Source organism: Notolabrus celidotus, chromosome 13 (assembly GCF_009762535.1).
Source record: "Notolabrus celidotus isolate fNotCel1 chromosome 13, fNotCel1.pri, whole genome shotgun sequence".
Taxonomy (NCBI): Eukaryota; Metazoa; Chordata; class Actinopteri; order Labriformes; family Labridae; genus Notolabrus; species Notolabrus celidotus.
The window spans coordinates 20,459,085-20,477,446 of NC_048284.1; the positions used below are offsets into that span (position 1 = coordinate 20,459,085).

An 18,362-nucleotide genomic window follows, 5' to 3' on the forward strand; every position below is an offset into this window, starting at 1 on the left:
ACCCTGAGCACAGCCATGCTGACCACATTATGGCTGATGATGGAGGTGACAATCTAACAAGACTGATTATCTGTCCAGTTCTCCTGTAAAGGCATCCCAAACTCTCCGTGTGTCTCTCTCTGTGCTTTGAAAACCTCAGACTCTTCTCTTTCTATGCCCTGCAAGATTTACACGTGTGTGTGTGTGTGTGTGTGTGTGTGTGTGTGTGTGTGTGTGTGTGTGTGTGTGTGTGTGTGTGTGTCGGAGAGTGTAAACAATTGTGGGTCATTTGATTGGCAAAACAGGGGGCAAACAATCTGGACATGCAAATTTTCACTGAGGTCACAACATTTGAAAGACACAGATGGAAGTGAGCGTGTGTGTGTGTGTGTGATGGAAATGCGTTGAGGCTTAGTAAAGACAACAAAGAGACCGAACCTTTCCCTTGGGACATGTTTTTCTACCTGTACATGTTTGTGTAACCTTATATGTTTGTCCAGGGTAAGACTTTCTGTTATGTGTATGTGCTAGGCAGATATTGTGTCAGATATGACAACACAAGCTCTCAAAAACACTAAAGGAAACATCCTAATCAGCACAGGATGCTCATAGCTCAGCTTCTTTAGGGGAAACAGTGTATCATCAAGTACTCCAAAGTATTTATGCAGAAAAACTAACCCCTACACTTCCATAAATTTGAGCATGTTCTCTCACATAATATTCTGACAGAAGCTTTTGAAAGTCTCATCTCACAGCTGGCGGGTGACGACAGTCTGTGATAGTAAGAATTTGCATGAATGTGTTTCAATGTGTGACATGTAGATAAAAAAAACGGCTCTTTCATGCATTCAGATGATGTTTTTTAACAGCGGAATGATATTAGAAGACACTCTGAGTCAAATTGTATTGATTATGAAAAGTCAGTTCAGATATGGTTGGTATCTCTTGTGTCTCAGGATATTTCCCCCCTCAGATCTGAGATCTAACTTTTTTATTTCACTTCATCAGGTGTGCATTCTTTTCTGATTACAGCCGGGCGTTACTGATGACAGCCTTCTTTGATAGAGTTATGTTATCAAAAGCGTCTGTTGAAATGGAAGAAGGTGTGTGGTAATGAGGCCTAATGGTTATACCAATCATATCATTGTTATAACTAGTAGGATATACTCCAGAAGATTAATCCTTACATTGGTGATGCCAGGTTCTATATTTTAGAGTTTATAACTGTGTTATAACTGTGTATTTTCCAGTGGTGGACAGTAAAAAGTAAATTTACTTGAGTACTGTACTTAAGAACAGTTTTTGATTATTTTTACTTTACTTGAGTATTATTTTTTGGGGGGAAACTTATGACTTTTACTCCACTACATTTAGAAGACAATTATTGTACTTTTTACTCCACTACATTTCTATCAATGCTCTAGTTACTCACTACTTTTGCTTTGAAGTCAGCTCATGAATTTCCTTCTCTTATCTGAAATCTGATCACACGGTTGAACGTGGAGCAAACAGAGAGCATCACTGAGATCAGGCAGTTCATTTAGAGGTGGTAATGATGGCTATAATTCTCCACCTGAGCACCCATGGCTATATCTTCAGTCTGTGTTAGAGGTTTTTGAAATGAAGAATGATACGTATCATTTGAAATGTTCGCCCTGTTTCCCACTCTGCCCAAACAAACAAAAATTCACCGTCCAACCTGAGAAAGCGTGTTGAGCTACGTAACATTTGTTTCATTCCAGCTGAACATTTCAATCTAAGGTGTCTGTGCTTGGAGTAACTTAGTTGCTGTTTTTATTCCATGGTATAGTTTTTACAGATTTAAAGTAATGGTTTCTAAAATAAACATAATGTAACATATTGTATCCTATGTATTCTTAACTGCACTCATGTATTGTGAAAATACAACATTTTGAGATCTTTTAAGAAGTACTTTGAATACTTAAGTATTTTAGAAAAGTACTTCAGTACTTTAACTCAAGTAATAATTTGACAGCAACTTTCACTTGTATTGGAGTAATACTTGACCAGGAGTATCTATACTTTGACTTAAAGTAATGAAGACGTGTACTTTGTCCACCACTGGTTATTTCTAAATCAATCACAAGTCACCAACAGAAGGAAATAATTGTCTCCACCATGCAAGAAATATTCCCTTCAAGCATACCCCGACCTTCAACTCTTCAGTCTCATGAGGTTGATGTCGGCGTTACCATTCAGACACCTCCGTCTGTGATGAAGCCAGCTCATTTCCTCCATTTGTTTGGTTACAATGGTGTTAAAAATAATTCAAAAGTTGTACTGGTCTTGACTAAGCAAACATAAGAATGAATGTGAACATCGAATAACACTTCATGCATAGTATGAATTGGCAAGAGTCGACCCACACTCTCTCTCCCTCCCTCTGTATCTCTCTCCCTCTCTTTTGTTCTGCTGCATCGCTCGTGCATCTCTCTCATCTTTTTTCTGGATCGTTGCTCTCCGCCTGCCTCTCTGTCTCTGCTATCTCTTTTTCCCAGACCAGCTGGATGACAAGCAGAGAGAGAGCAGGAAAAACAGTGAAGTTTCCATTGAGAGAGAGAGAGGGAGGGAGAGAGGGAGGGGGAGGGAGAGAGAGAGAGAGAGAGAGAGAGGGAGAGAGAGAGAGAGGGAGGAAACTGTAAGACAAGGAACTTCTTGCAGACAGGAAGTGGGGGGGGAGTGCCGCTTGCCTCAGCGACAGTATTTTCCACATCCGCCGCTGACTACAAACAAAAGAGAGAGAGAGAGAAAAAAGGCCTTGCCCTCTATAAACAACTGAAAGAGCAGAGAGGAAAAAAGAAGCATTTAGCTGAATGATTGAATTGGCACCTTGATAATATTTATCTTCAAGAAGTGCATGTATGTAAAGTGTGTGTTAAATACATACGCACAGTATGTTAAATAATCCTAAGTTTTATGTTTTAAATTTAAAAACTAGGGTTAAGCAGGGTGACCATTTCACTGGTTTGCATGCAGGGAGGAATGCAAAGAGGCAGAGAGAGGTGAAAACAAGAAGAAAAACTTGGGTCAAGGGGTAACTCTCAGTTACAAATGTGCACTGTAAAAAAGCAGCGAGGGAGACACTGATGCATGCTGATGTTTTTTTTGACGGAGAAGCACTGAGGAAACAACAAGCCTGATATCGCTCACCACAAGGTCCCCTCGCAGATACAAATACTGCAACTGTCTGAGTCTGCAAAGTTTAGACTGAGAGGCACAAGCAATGAAAACACACACAGACTAAATGAGACTGCATGGAGTGTGAAGCAGGCTAAACAACGTGCACTAGATGCTTGGATGGTGCCTGATGAATCTCTTAGCAACAGAGGCAGGCTGGACGGTTATATAAAGTCGAGAAAAAGGGACAACCAAGGAGGAAGAAGGGGTTAGATGTTTGTGATGTGGCTGCTCAGTTAACTTCAAACTCAAGTCAGATAAAGCACCAAATTCAGGTCACGAGGAAACATTAAAGAGCTAATCTCAATTTAGATCTCTACTCTATAAACCTTGAATTTAATTCAACAAACAGCCCTGTTAATCTTGTTCATCCTCTCTGCAGTAAGAGAATGAATGCTCAATTGAACACAGACTTTTTGTACTTTTAGAAAGACTAGAACATTTATTGATTTATTAGTTAACCCTTACTGTAAAGGCTTTGTTAAGCCTACATTTAAAAGTGTAACCATTCGTACTCCGTTTGCACTTAAATTGCCTCAAGTTGTTCTTTTTTCTTTTTCCTTCTTTTACTTATTATATTTATACTGGGGGGGGGTTTTGCTTGTTTTTTGTTTGGGATTTTTTGTTTTAGATCTTTTTCAATTTTAGCTTTTATTTTTTTCGTTTTCCAGTTATTTTTGTTTGTTTTGGTTTTTTTTTTTTTTCTTTTCTTTATCCTTAATTTTGTTTTATTTCAACTGTCTTTTATTGGTTTTTTTTTGCATTAATTACAAATCTCACATGACATTCTTATGCGGCAATATCAGCACATCAGCTTACAAAATCTGGTGTAGAATGAAATGAAGTAAGGGGGGGAACGACTCACCCTTAACATAATACATAATACAAACAGTACAAACCTTAATTTTGTTTTATTTGTTCAATCTTTTCTTGAGAATTGTAAGCCTTTATATTGCTTGCTTTTTCTTCTTTTCTTGTTTTTAAATTTTGTTTTTCTGCTTTTCATTTGGATTTCTGCTTTTTTGTATATTTCTCACTTTTCCTTTTTTTTCGCACTGTTATCTTTGTTCCTTTTTTCTTCTTTTCTGTTTGCATGTTTTTTCTTCTTTTTGTTTCCTTGTTTTCTCACTTAGTTTTTTTTATTGTTTGTTAAATGTTTGTGCTTCCGTTGCTGGCAATTTGTGAAGAGTAAACTGTTTCTGTGCAGAAATGAAATAAGATACAAGAGAAGTGTAACATTCACACGAGTCTTTCATGAACAAGCATTGTATTAGCATTAAGCAGGGTTTCCTCACGCAGAGTGCGTGTGTTTCTGAGAGCTCTGAAACCGTGTGAAACCACACTTGACTTCTGCTCTGGACTTGACAGTAGACACTCTTTTAACCAAGATGTCAGCAGCAGGGCGACTTGACTTCTCGAGGCTGTGCAACGTCTTTAACGAGCGAGCTGTCACGGGCAAACCTCATGCAGAAACACCAAATTAAGAATTGACCGGTGTTTCCCCTCCTCACAGTGAAGCAAGCAGGCACTTTTTCACACACACTTGAACTTAGACTCTCTCTGTCTCTCTCTCTCTCAAACAAACACACACACACACACACACAGCTGTGAGAGGGAAACTCGGTTTGACGTCACAGGGTTGCTAAGCAGCCGGCCGCCGTGGTAGTGAAGATTTTCCACTGCAGTACAAACACAGTGTGTGTGTGCGTGTGTGTGTGTGTGTGCGTGTGCGTGTGTGCTGAGTTACAGTTCAGCAAATGAAAGTTCGTTTTTGTCCAGTCAAGATCAGCACAAGAAAAATCTCCCCTTTTGTCGAGGGATTAGATTAAATCCAGACTATTAAAGAGGAGGGACAGATCCATGTTTGGGTCAGTGTGTGTCTGCATAAAGAAGGGATCATAAAAAATAAATTTGGATGATTACAACTTTCTGCTTTGATATAGTTTTGTCCTCTTCTTCAAAGTTCAACCATCAAAAGTGAAAGAGCGGTGTGTGAAGAAGGTGTTTTGACAGTAACATGTGCGAGTGTCTGCATTTTAATGAAGCAGAATGGACCTGCACCTTTCATCCAAATGACTTACTGCTACATAAATTCATGCATCTATTGAAGAAGCAGAAGTGTACCGAAATGTGTCCAGAATTACAATGCATACCAATCTTTACTCACAGCACAAACAGCGTGAATAACAACCAGAGATTGGGTAATAAATGGACGTAGTATCCTTGACGTCTGTTTCTGAAACATTGTTTTGAAGCCAATCGTCGGCGGGTGCCATAGTGGAAATGCTGAACTAAACCTCATTTCTGTTGGGCTAGTGTGAGGTAGAGAGGTGGGCTTAGTTTGCTAACAGCTACAAGGTGCCCGTCTGTCAATCAAGTCAGCCATGGCATTATTTAGACAAAACACCTACGTTTAATACCGCTTTTTGAACCAGGCTGCAAACATGTTTAATTTAGCTATGAAGATCGTCTTTTTAGGATGGGTGTGTATGTGGTTTCCAATGTTTTAAGTGGACGCTAGACTATATGCTTGATGAACACACCTGTAGGGTCCATGATGTTGCTTTTCATGTCTTATTTGTTGATTATGATTATTTCCTTTTATGGTTGACTTAATTTCCGATTTTGGGTTCATGGGTGTGGTTCACCTTTTATCTACCTGTTTAGTTGGGTGGCGGGAGGTATACAAAGAGGGTGAGTGGGGTTGAATATATTTTGTTGACCGCCACCGTCATTGTCATTATCATCGTTTATTAAGATCTTTTTTGGTATCGAATTATTTTGAGTGTTTTGTTAATAAATAGAAAACTTTCCTTGGACTTTGATTTTGATTTAGCCTATGGCAAGACGCGTCACAAACACAGGCCCACTTAGTCTCTGCGGCACCTTTCAATCTTAGCCGCTTCAACACCTTTTGCATAAGTTCTGCCCTACTTCTGTTCCTCTGTAGCTAATGCTCCACTAGCTTAAATGTATGTAATCACTCTCTCCAAAAACTTGGAACACAACTGCAACCAAGTCTTGAAAACGAGTCTATAATAAACATATGAAGCTGTAATGGCGGTGTAACAAATGCCTTAGTTTTATTACAGCTATAACTCAGGCTCAATTTACCAATCTTTTAAAGTAGCTTTCATTAACTTCCAAGAGTCCAATTTGCTGTTTGTACAACATGAATAATAAAGCAGAGAAATAAAACAAAGATTGGCAATTAAGTTTTAAATTTCAGAGGCATGAGCAAATCTTTGGTAATCATGCTCAAGAACAAATTCAAAGCCAGGGATTAGTTTTGATCATCAAACTTGAGCAGAACTCATGATTCGTGGTGCTTTAGATTCACTTGCATTTAAGTTGTGCTGCAACCGCTCTACGGTTGATAATACAAAAAGACAAACAACAGGTTCTCACCTCACCTCAGACACATCTTGTGCACTTTGTTCTTCTGTTTTCCTTCCCCAGCATTTAACAGAAATTTTGGAGGGAACAAAAAGAAACAAAGATGCCTATCTATTGCAGGTGTCCCTTCACTGCCAATTAACTAGAATGGGAAAACACTGGCATCACATGTGTGCTGTCTCACCTTGGAGAGATGCCCAACTGTCAAAAGATCAGCCAGATGGTGTCTATAAAAGGCTCTGTTCAGATTCAGAGTGTGTACACTCTGCAGAAATGAGTTGATATAGTCATAAAACCAATGACCATAATACAGCAGATGTGTTTGACTGTGTTTATACAAAGTGGAATTAACATGTCATGGTGACTAGGGTGAACACAAAGAAGAATTATCAAATTAAAACTACAATAACGGTCTGATACACTTTGATAAAATATAACTCTAAGACGTTGATAAATGTGTTCTGAGGAGGGTACTGGTCTTATTTAAGTCTCTGTGGCACCTCTGTTGATACATGACATTTTAATACATTTAATAAGGGCCCAAAAGGTGTATTCTTCATTATAGATCTATCTACCAATTTCAATACAGTCAGCTATTTAATTTTCGTAAAAAATCGTCATCAATTGATCTAAACAAATTGATTAAAATGAATCTGGATTGCTTGTCAGATAGAGCGCAGGCAAAAGGAGCAGATATCGTGATATCACCTTTTATGGTGGTTTGCAAAGGAGTACCCCAGGGATCTATTTAGAGACCTCTTTCATTTACTTTGTATAATAGCAGTATAACAACAAAGTCAATAGATGACTGAGAAATCACAACATTATATTCCTCTGGCAAAAATTTGATCTTCGATGTGTTTTTTTTAAGTTATATTTTTGTGCCTTTACTGGACAGGACAGCTGAAGAGTGACAGGAAGTGTGGGGGAGGACATGCAGTAAATGGTCGAGGCCGGAATCAAACCTGAAACCTCTGCGACGAGGACTATAGCCTCTTTATATGTTAAAACACGTCACCTTAGACCGCTAGGCCAACGGCGCCCCTCTGTTTTTGACTCAATCACACAGGCTCTGACTGGTTTTAACCTGATGCTGAGTTTGACTACTCCATAAAAAAAGAATCTGTCTTTTGGGTCATATATTTAAAATATAAGTTAATTTTAAAGCAAGCAACTTGCAATTGTTAATAGCTGTGTCAATACAGGTTTACGTTGTATTAAATGAGTAAGTATGGGAATATTTCAGTCTTTTTTTCTTGGTTTGTTGCAGGACAACAGAGTGAGTTCTTCCTCCTAAAATACAGCAATAAAGTCAGAAACTCTTTATAAAAAAATCTTTAATTCTGTGGAACTTTATGAATGTGCATACACAAAATACTGTAAATGTTTGCTCACATTCTTTGGTCTCTTTTTGCAGATCTTACTCTCAAGCTCACACTGTTCTTCTGCCTTTCTTCCTTCCTCAGAATCACTCCTCCTCACTTTCTCTTCTTTCCTACATACCTCCCACACAAGCAGGCATGCTTTATGTGTATCTGCATGTCTGCCTCTTCTTGCACACAAACACACACACACACATACAGCAGGTTTCTTAAACTAACAACTGATCAGGAATGGTGACAGACTGCAGACATGAACATGAAAAACCTGCATGTTTGACATCTCAAAATGAGGATAGGGGAAATCCAGACTTTTACTAGGAACTCTAAAACCCTTTCCATCAGTCAGCTGTGGGAGCGACGGTCTCTTTCTCTGCCAGGATGAAGGAAAAAAACAAATACCGGGGATATGCAAAGAGCAATACAAACACTATTCAAATCCAGCAGCCAGATTCATTTAAACAAATCGCTTGTAATGCATGTCAAGTAGGACAGCCAGGACATTCAAAAGGGATAGGTCATTAGATTCAATATGCAAGAAAACTGCATCAGTCACACATAATCGGGAGTCTCATAAATCTTGCACTACTATGAGATGATGAAATAATACATTTGGTTAATTCCTTGATATGCAGATGACGCACTTGTATTATAAACGCTTGCAAAGTCAGTCCTCTCTGAAACTCACAGGCCCTGTTTTTTTTTTTACTTTGTACCAAATGGCAACTTGTATGATAAGACTTGAATACAAGCATTCCATTTAAGAGCCGCAAACTCCTTAAGGAAAAGATTTCTGCGACATCAAGTCTTAAAAAAGGGTGGGGGGGCACTTTTTGGGACTGGGTCAATGTTAACAAACAACGTGAGAAATCAGTTATACAACCCTTTGTGAAGTCGTGTTTCAAAGCAGAAGTGAGATGAACTCATGAACTTATCCTGGCTACAAATAAGAACTCATCCACAGACCCACCTACACACACATACACACACACACACACACACACACACACACACACACACACACACACACACACACACACACACACACACACACACACACACACACAGAAACCCAAACAGGCCTCATCCTCTTCTTTGAACAGCATCCAAACGCAGGCAAAGTCTAAGTGTGTGTGACTGCAAATTCTCTCCTCTTGCCTTTTTCTATTACCCGAGCTCTATTTATCAAACACACATCCTCACATTTACCCACATACTACAAACACACACACACAGGTCGGGGCACAGAGCTAGCTTTGTTGCTCTGAATGTCAACCATTACTCAGGTGGGGAACTCTGGCCAAATTGACACAGAAGCACCCAGCAACATGCAGAGGCACATTCAAACACCCAGTGCACAAACACATACAAACACACACAAACACACAAAAACACACACGAACACGGACACACACACACACACACACACACACACACACACACACACACACACACACACACACACACACGCACACACACATTCAGGGATGTACACGCATTAGAGGCACATATTTCAATACCCATATGAGGACAAACTTCCTCATTTTTTAAGAATGGCTACAAAATCCTGAGCCGTGCACACGCAAGGTTTTGAGTTTTTAGAAACACAACTAGAATTTAATATTCCTGCCAAGAAAGTGACGGGACTTTTTTCCTCAGCATGCAAACTTCTATGAAGTAAACAATGTATTCCAGTCTGTTGTTGAATCCAGCTGAACATCAATGCAGCACCCAAAAAACATGGTTACATAATGATTAGTTGACTGTGACCTGTCAAGGACACTGCAGATGAAAAGTAGCTTTAAGCTAGCATTTGCTCATAGGCGCTGCACTAAATTGAGTGTTATGTAGTAGAGGAAGAAATTTAACGCCAAGTCAGTACGGAACTTGAACTTCTGGTAAACCTGTGATAACATCTGGGGGATTACCTCAGCAGAATTTATCCTCTGAGCATGTAATGACCATGTAATGTTTTCCAAGAAATGTCAAAAACAAACCAACTGGTAGTTTTAATACTTGAATGTAGACCAAAGAGGTTGATTAACAACAAATAACGCAACAGATCAATATAATGGTGTCCAAAGGCATGTTGCTGGAGTGGCTAGAAGAACGAAGGTTTGTCCCTCTAAATGAATAGCTCAGTGGTTAAATTGAATGCGTCATATACAGCAGCTATAGTCCTCAAAGGAGATAGCCCAGGTTTGCCTTTTGCTATCACACTAAGACTCTGCAAGTTACGGACTTCAGGGCAGTGAAGGGGGGCTGATTATTTATAATAATCCCTCCTAATTTAAATAAATAATAAGACCCAACACTGTTTACTATGTACGTTAAGTTACATAAGTACACATAGAGAGAGAGAGAGAGAGAGAGAGTAGATCAAACACAACTGGCCGCATATAACATTTTAATGTTCGGAGTGTTTGTGTTTTTGTTGATTGTTACTGTTCTGGTTTTTGTTTTAACTCTGTAGAGCACTTTGAATTGCTCTTTGTATGAATGGTGCTTTATAAATAAACTTGCCTTGCCTATCATTCTCCACTCTCTACCCAGTTCCCTGCTTTACCCACTGTCCTATCTCTTAATAAAGGGTATAAAAGCCCCAAATAAACCTATCAATTTATCCTTGATTTTCCCAGCTTCTTTATCAACTTTATCAACAGATTTTCCCTGCATGGATAACATATGGTATCCCCGCTGAAGTCACTGTATAAAGTCATTGGCATTTTCAAACAGTCCTCTAAATCTGAAGAAGGTTTGTCCATGGTGACACACACAGGCAAACACACTCTTACGTGTCTCTCTATTTGCTTACCGCTTTCTGTTTGGAGGTCAGGACAGCAGGGTTGAGAAGCTGCTCCCCTTTCTCCGTATCACTGGAAATATCCTCCTCCGACTCTTCCCAGGACGAGGAGAACCCAGCCGAAGAGGCCGAGGAGGAGGATAGCTTCCTGAGGGAGCGGGTGGCGAAGTTGGACCCAGGGACGGGGCTTGAGCCCGGGCTGGGTGTGCAGCTTAGTCCCTGGTCTGAGCTAGTGCCTTCAAAAGTTTGAGGTGGGCTTTCCAAACCATGGTCCGTTATAATGACAGCCGGGATGGAGGGAGGAACGGAGGGCGGCACAAGAGGAGAGTGGTTGGAGGTGTGATCAGTGTTGTCAATCAAACATGGGTCAGGGGTTTCTGGGTTGACAGCCAAACAGTTTGACACTTTCTGGAGCTGCATCCCAAGACACACTTGGTCAGTTAACTCATGTTTTATTTCTTTTTCAGTCTGTTCTGTTTCGCTTCTTGCCATTTTTTTGAGTTCTACCTCCCCTCCAGCTTTCCTCACATCCTCTTTCTTCTCTTCTTCTATTTTTCCATCCAGGTTTAATGTCTCCACAGAACCCTGAAGGTCAGTTGGTCCATCTGAACAAACAGTCTGCATTGTTGTTCCAAAATGGCCACCATTTTGACCAATAAGTGTCATGTTCTCTGTGTTTGTTTCTGTAGCACTACTGTTGTTTTTCTCACCTCCACTCCTCCCTCTCTCCCTCTGTTCTCCATCCATAGTTTCTTCCTCTCCTTCTCTTCCATTTTGAACAACAGAAGGAGCTTTAGTCTGATGTGGGTGGGTCATTGAGGATTCAAGGGCCGTGTCTCCTTGGCTGGGATAGGCTGGTGTTTGGCTCGTCGATCGTCGTGGAGACCTTGGGCTGCGCTGGAGTTCACTTGTGAGCACCTGGGCGCGGATACCGGAAATGTGCGCCTCGAAGATGCCCACCTTTCCCCTCACCTAAAGCACACAGAGCAAATAAGAGTCTTAATGCAGCTCGGTTTATACATTCTTGTAATACATTTATTGGACTCAAAATAAAAGCCCCGCCCAGGTGACTTAAATAGTAGGGAGAAGCTGAGTGAGAGTCGTTCTTACTGGCATTGCTCTGACTAGCCAAACAAATCAAAACAAAGCAGTAAATCCTTCAGAGTGTTAATACATCACTCTATATTGCTTAGGGTCTGCATTCCTCGACAAACACAGGCAGAGCAGTGGAGTGATAAAAAGACATAAAGACACAAAGGGAGACAGATAAACTTAAACACATGTAAAATCACCTCAACGTTCTGCAGCTCCCTGTGTATCTGCAGCAGCTGTGCCTGCCGTCTCCTTTCCTCTCGCCTTTCTCCTCCTCCCGTCTCTCCTCCCCTCTCCTCCTGCCCTTCTCCGTCCCCTCTCTCCTCACAGCCGGGCGAGCTCAGTCGTCGGACCCGCTGTCCCACATTGACTCCTAGCAGCTCCGGGCTCCGCGGGGAGGGGGAGCGAGCCCGAGAGGAGGAGCTGGAGGACGATGATGAGGGAAAGACAAAAGTTTGCCCCAGGGGTCCAGGGCTCGTCTGCGAGCGGTCACACAGGATTGAATTAGGGGCATCAAATGATGTGTCCAAAAATGGCACATAACAAAGTGACAAACAATAACAGCTACTTTCATTTCAACTTTTTTTTTAATTTTTAAAAACTTTTTAAGAAACAACAGGACATCAGCTGTAACTACCTTTGGGCTGGTGGGGCTGTAGAGACCTCCACCGAGAAGCTGACAGTAGGTACTCCGATCTGGAACTGGCAGCACAGGTCGACCGACGGGACTGGTTCTAGCTGCTGAATTGGTATTAGAGGAGCCTGGCTGGGTGTGAAACTGATTACTGCTGCAGAAGAGAGGAGGGGAGAGGGTTGGTTGATTCGATTCAAAACATAAAAAACACAGAAAACTATAAGAGTACCACAGGGTAAAATATAATAGCCTATATCACCACTCTAGACTTATTCATATTTGACAGTATTAAAACCAGTACAACTTGACCCACCCTGGCTTTTTAGCATTTGATCATATTATAGATTTCACAGCAAAGAACCATGGGCTTTTCTTATGTTTATTTGTAAATAATTTGAAGAACCATATTATCCTTCTACTTTTTGCTTCGGTCTAAAATGTGCGACCCCCAAACATTTCTTTTTTAATTTGCAGCCTTAAGTTAAAACTAAACCTTCATGGTGGCAATACTTTAACAAGGCGCTGTATCAAGGGTTTTTTTAGACTGGGAAATGACAAAACAATGAATGTGTCATGCATTCACACTGCCAAAAGACATGTTGAGCAGATTCAAAGGAAAATATTTGCTCATTAGAGAAGTATTCAAAGCCTCCTTGGAAGTGACAGTATCTTTCATGTCTGTCATACACTTGTTGCTTGGTTGAGTGTCTTTGTAAACTTCCTGTTATAGATAGAAAATAAAAAGTAACCTCACCAGTCCAGTCTAGCAGCTTCTCACCTGCACCAAACCATACTGATCAAAGGTGTTTAAAGTATGCATATCTTACCAAAAACTAAACAAACAAAAAAAAGTTGACAAAAACTGTGAATAAAGCAAACCTGTTCATGACTCCGAGGCCGTTCAGGTTCAGGGCAGACGCTGCCATCCCCGCGGCCAGGCCAGGGGCTGTGAGTGCTGGGTACACATCTGACAATCTCCCCTGAGGCAGCAGGGAGTTCTGGAGAACAGCTTTCAGTGTTTCCTTTGCATTCAGACAGCAACTGCGGCTCCAACACTGTAAGGGAAATTTGCAAAGAGATCAAGTTAATTTTACTGGAAATAACCTTTCTGACAAGAAAGATGATATAAAAGGAAAGACACTGGGGGTTCAATTTTCCATTCCAGGAAAACCATCCCGAACTGCGTCATGGAATTCATAGAGTCCTTCTATTAACTCAAAATAAAAGATACCATTGTTTGTGCTTGGGTTAAAAAAACAGACAATAATGTCTCTCTCTTTTCCAGCTCCATGACTTGAGTGTCTTTACAAAACAACTTCAGAGTTTTACATATTTAACAAGATAATCTGGTTCAATCCTATTTCTCTCCTTCATTCTGAACAATCAGCAGCCGGATTGAGACGTGACAATCTCCACTCGATCCTCTCCCCCGACACTGTTTGTTTGAAAATTCGCTGAAAATAAAGTTCATGTGAAGGTAACATTCTTTCAGGGAGAAAATGAGGGGAGGCACACGGAAAAGGGCAGAGCGATGAAGATACATGCAGAAAGGGAGAGTGAGAAAAGGGCAGGAGATGGAGGGAAAGTAACTTTGGTGAAGGTGAAGGAAGGCAAAGAATAAAAAGGTAGAGCGCAGCGAAATGAAAGAAGCCAGATAGTGGGGACAAAAAGCAAAGAAAAGGCAACAAGATATTTAATCTAGCTGATTGTAGGGGGTCAGAGATAACTTTCTGGTCTTATGTTTGGAACTCTTTGAAGAAATTCTTACATATTATCATTTCACAGAAGACTAATTTGCTCTGCCTTTTGTTCAAATCGTTTCATTTATAGGTTCAAGTCTTAGAACAGACTTCTTGTTTCATGTGTGACCCACTGAATCAAAAGAATCTGCATGTGTTTGAGGATAATTTGATTTAAAACAAGATTCTTTCATTTAGTTTCAGGAGAAAACACGCACTGAAACTCTGCTCTGAATTTAACCATGAAACAGAGCAAGGTTGAGTACACATGACTCATGAACAGGACAAAATCAAAGAAGAGATAGGAGGAAGCACTGTCCACAGGGGGCGCCAGAATCAAACGGTTTCAGGGCTCATGATCACTGACATGAAATTAAAGCTCAGAGCGTGCTAGTAGGCACCAGCATTACTAGTTTGTTTAACACATTATTGATACATTAACCACTGAAGGCCTGAAATGCAGATCATGGCTAGCTGGGGCTGTGACTCTTGTTAATGGCTACTGTCTTAATGCTCTACTACCCGGATGTAAACCAGCACAGATAACAGCTCACATCGTGGCGTTACTTTGATCTAGAAAACTGAGATCAAGTTGTTTGTATGCTTGGTCTGGTTAAACTGGCATATAACTACTCAATCAGAGCAATGCATAACCAGCATAGGCATGTTGATATTCATCTCAAAGGAGGACTGAAGGCTCATGGTGCTAGCTCTGCTAATATTAGCCATACTCTGCAAACCAATGTGACATTGTTTACCAGCAGACTCTGTGCTCCCATGTTAAGCCGTGTTGGATACATGTGTTTATTTTTGACTGTTTTCTGGGTGTTTTCTCACTTTTAAACTGGTCAGTTAAGAGGAATTGTCATTTCTGTTCAAACAACTAGGAAATGGGTTGCCTCTGCAGTAGTGCTGGGCGATATTGAAAAAGATGTTATCACAATAACATTTTTCACATCAGTCGATATCGATGATTTTCATAAATATCAAATCGTTCTTTCATATAATTTTAAAGGCGGATTATTTTCTCCTGAGTGAAAGTTGAAGAAACCAGACGGTTTGTTAGCTTGTGTCTGTGATTTAGTAGAGTAGTAAATAGCCAAAATAATCTTCACTAATGAAGTTTAGTGGCCTTTCTTGTGCGGCATGTTTGCACTCTGCTATGAGCTGGTAGGTTTTGCGTTATCTTCAGTGTCGCTGTCGTTGGTTTCAGCTGTGTTTCTATTCCGTTCAAGCGGCAACCTCCGGTCTCAAACTATGAAGCCCATGCGGAAGTGTTCTAAACTGCAATTCATCGAGCATCCGCTTGAGGCTGGCTGCAGAAACACAGGAAACCACATAGACACCAATTAAAAAAGACGATCTTTGCAGCATTTAATAAACATGTTTACAGTCTGGTTGAAAAAACTCCTGGACGGGAACACATAGCTGTTGGCTAGGAGGCTCAAACTCCGCCTCTTCACGTCACACTATGCCTGGCTGAGTTCCGCATTTCCAATATGGCTGCCCCTGACGATTGGCTTCAGAACAGCGCTCAGGAACAGATGGGTTACGTCACGGATACTACGTCCATATTTTATACAGTCTATGATTATGCTCCGTCTTTGAGCCTGCCTACCTCTCACCCTGCGACATGATTGGCTGTTCCATGCCAACTTCTTCTTCTATGTAATGTAGGGTGGGAACTAGCATTTAAGACACACTAGCACCCCCTCCCTTTCCAGTGGTCGGAGAGTGTAATTACAGGTTCGATCGTACATTTGTTATATTAATATTGAGAAAGATACTGTCACGATAATTATTGTTATCGTTTTATCGCCCAGCCCTAATTTGCACGTCCCTTGTCACTTCATTTTCATTAATCCACACATATGGCTAGTAATCCATAGCTTGTGGACCTGAGTTACTACCTACTTTGTGAAATATGTGGGATTAGCATGATCAAGACATCACCCATGTTTGGAATTGTAAACAATCATTTAGTTCTTTATTGGTTAAGGCATTTGAAAAACTAGGAGATATTTTAAAGGAATGAATGAGAGATAAGGATGAGTTTTTGCTTAAACTAACAGTTCAATAATTCAGTAAACTGCCTGTTTACTGCCAGGGAGTGAGTGTTGCAGAGCAGCCCAGAGAGACACTTAGGTTTTCACACCGTCTTGCAAGATGATCAGCAACACTTTACTACCATCAGAGAACATCTTTCACAGTGAATGTCTGTAGTCAAGCACATTATCTGCTAAGCTGCCTAAAAGAACCTTGGGTTATTTTGTGATTGAAGATAAGTTAAGACCTCTCGGTCATGAACACGGGGTAAACATGGGATTTCCTTGTTGGGCAGTGACGCATTTAGACAGCAGCAGGAAACAATCTGAATGGCTTTTCACTCGAGTAGCTCACTAACCAGCAGACACTGCATAATCACTTCTCGCTGTTTATTGGGCGCTTACATCCATTAAGACTCAGTGAAAACAACAACATGATTCAGGCCTGGGACAGAGACACAGAGAGGAGGAAAAAAGAGATGAGCGAGGAAGAGAAGAGAGGTGTTTACAGGCTATTTTGGTTTTGTTGTCTATTCTGAAGCTTTCATGCAGAAGCAGTGGATTTGCTGTCTGCGAAACGGCTCGGGTGTTTAATAAGGCAGCAAAGGGGAGCAAGTAACATTGTTACACTGCATGTTGCACACGGCAAGCAACCCAAATACTGTTTTGTCTACACTGCTTTAAAAGAAAGATGGAAAGGCTTGGAAGGTCAAAGTCATCTTAGGCGGTCAGAAAAATATTACTGAATGGAGCAAAAAGGTATGAAAAAGAAAATGTTTTTCATGCATGGGCTGATTCAAGTCTCATAAGGGTCTATCAAGCATTCACAGTGGATCTGCCACCCCTCTTAAAGACAGTATTGTCCAAAAAGATAACATGCATCTACAAAATGAAGCTCTAATATGCATAAGAATGCTGTTGACAAACTTAAGATAACACATTAATACTATATAACTCCATCCATAAAGCAGGATGGTGAAGCTAACCCCGACTATGACTTTGTGCTGCTCTGATAGCTGTAATCATGATTAAATAGTCCCGCCTTAAGCACACCAGACCTGGCAACCACAATAAAGAGGAAGCCAAATTTAAACAAATATTAGTATTGAGGATTGTGGTGTAAATAACCGCACATGTAAACTAACTCAGCGTGTTTGTCAGTGTCTTCAGCACGGCCCTAATGTCAGAGTGTGTGGGACTGTGTGAGCGTTCGAACTGTCCATCTGCCTACACGAGTGGGCAAAGAAAATAGTAAGAGAAAAATGAAAGATACTCGGACTGAGAGAGAGAAAGCTCAGAAGATGCTGATGATGATGTATTTTTCCTCCAAACACACATGAGCAGATGGCAGTCCAGAACAGTGTTATGATATAATATGTTGACATGATGCATTTTCGTGTTTAAGGTAGTGCAAGGAAATGTTGTCCACAGAGCAAGACTAATCTTTGCTGCCTTTTGGTTCTTTGGTGGATTTAAAAAAAAATGTGGTGTTGCAACTGTAATTGTCAGGTTATTACTAAGATAGAAATGCAGAAATCTATGTGTCTATGTGAAAAATCCTCAAATGATTGTTATTTTATTACAATATAGATTAATATGACCATCTGAAATTAGGATGAATATATGTCACCTACTTTAAGAGAAAGCAGGATGCCACAGTTGAGTATCCCAGATGGTGAAAAAGGCCTACAGAGGGGGCTACAGTGGCCCAAAAGTTGGGAATAAACCTAATCTAACAATCTTTTTTTTTAATCTTATTTATCATTTAATTCCAACATCGTTGATTTACTGTTTGACGAAAATATGTACAAGCTGGTGTTTGATGATGTATGGAAAAACAGGATGATCATCTTTCAATTTTTCTATTTCAGAATTTTTTAATAACAGTAAATAACTAAATAAGCATTACTGTAATATAGAAATGTTAATTAGTTGCAGCCAAATATAAATAATTCCTAACCAAATAACCTAACAATTTAACTCTGCAATATATACCACAAGATCTTAGATCCTGCAGCAAGCTGGACATCATCAATAGTATAAGCTCTTTTATATACAGCTGTACAAATATGTTTGGGCTTTGGTATTTGGATTCAA

At 40.3% G+C, this 18,362-nt stretch overlaps 1 protein-coding gene across 2 annotated transcripts in view; it reads right to left on the reverse strand.

Annotated features, from left to right (window-relative positions):
- Nucleotides 1-18,362, reverse strand: part of itpkb (inositol-trisphosphate 3-kinase B) — a 34,672-nt gene that overhangs the window by 15,112 nt on the left and 1,198 nt on the right. Inside the window, exons 2-5 of one of the 2 annotated variants that reach the window (XM_034700030.1) lie at nt 13,361-13,536; nt 12,485-12,635; nt 12,048-12,326; nt 10,768-11,727 (exon numbers count right to left, since the gene is read on the reverse strand). In XM_034700030.1, coding sequence (XP_034555921.1) covers nt 10,768-11,727; nt 12,048-12,326; nt 12,485-12,635; nt 13,361-13,407 — 1,437 coding nt within the window. In that variant the 5' untranslated portion in view covers nt 13,408-13,536. The remainder of the gene's footprint in view (nt 1-10,767; nt 11,728-12,047; nt 12,327-12,484; nt 12,636-13,360; nt 13,537-18,362) is intronic. The other variant, XM_034700031.1, reaches the window with a different exon arrangement.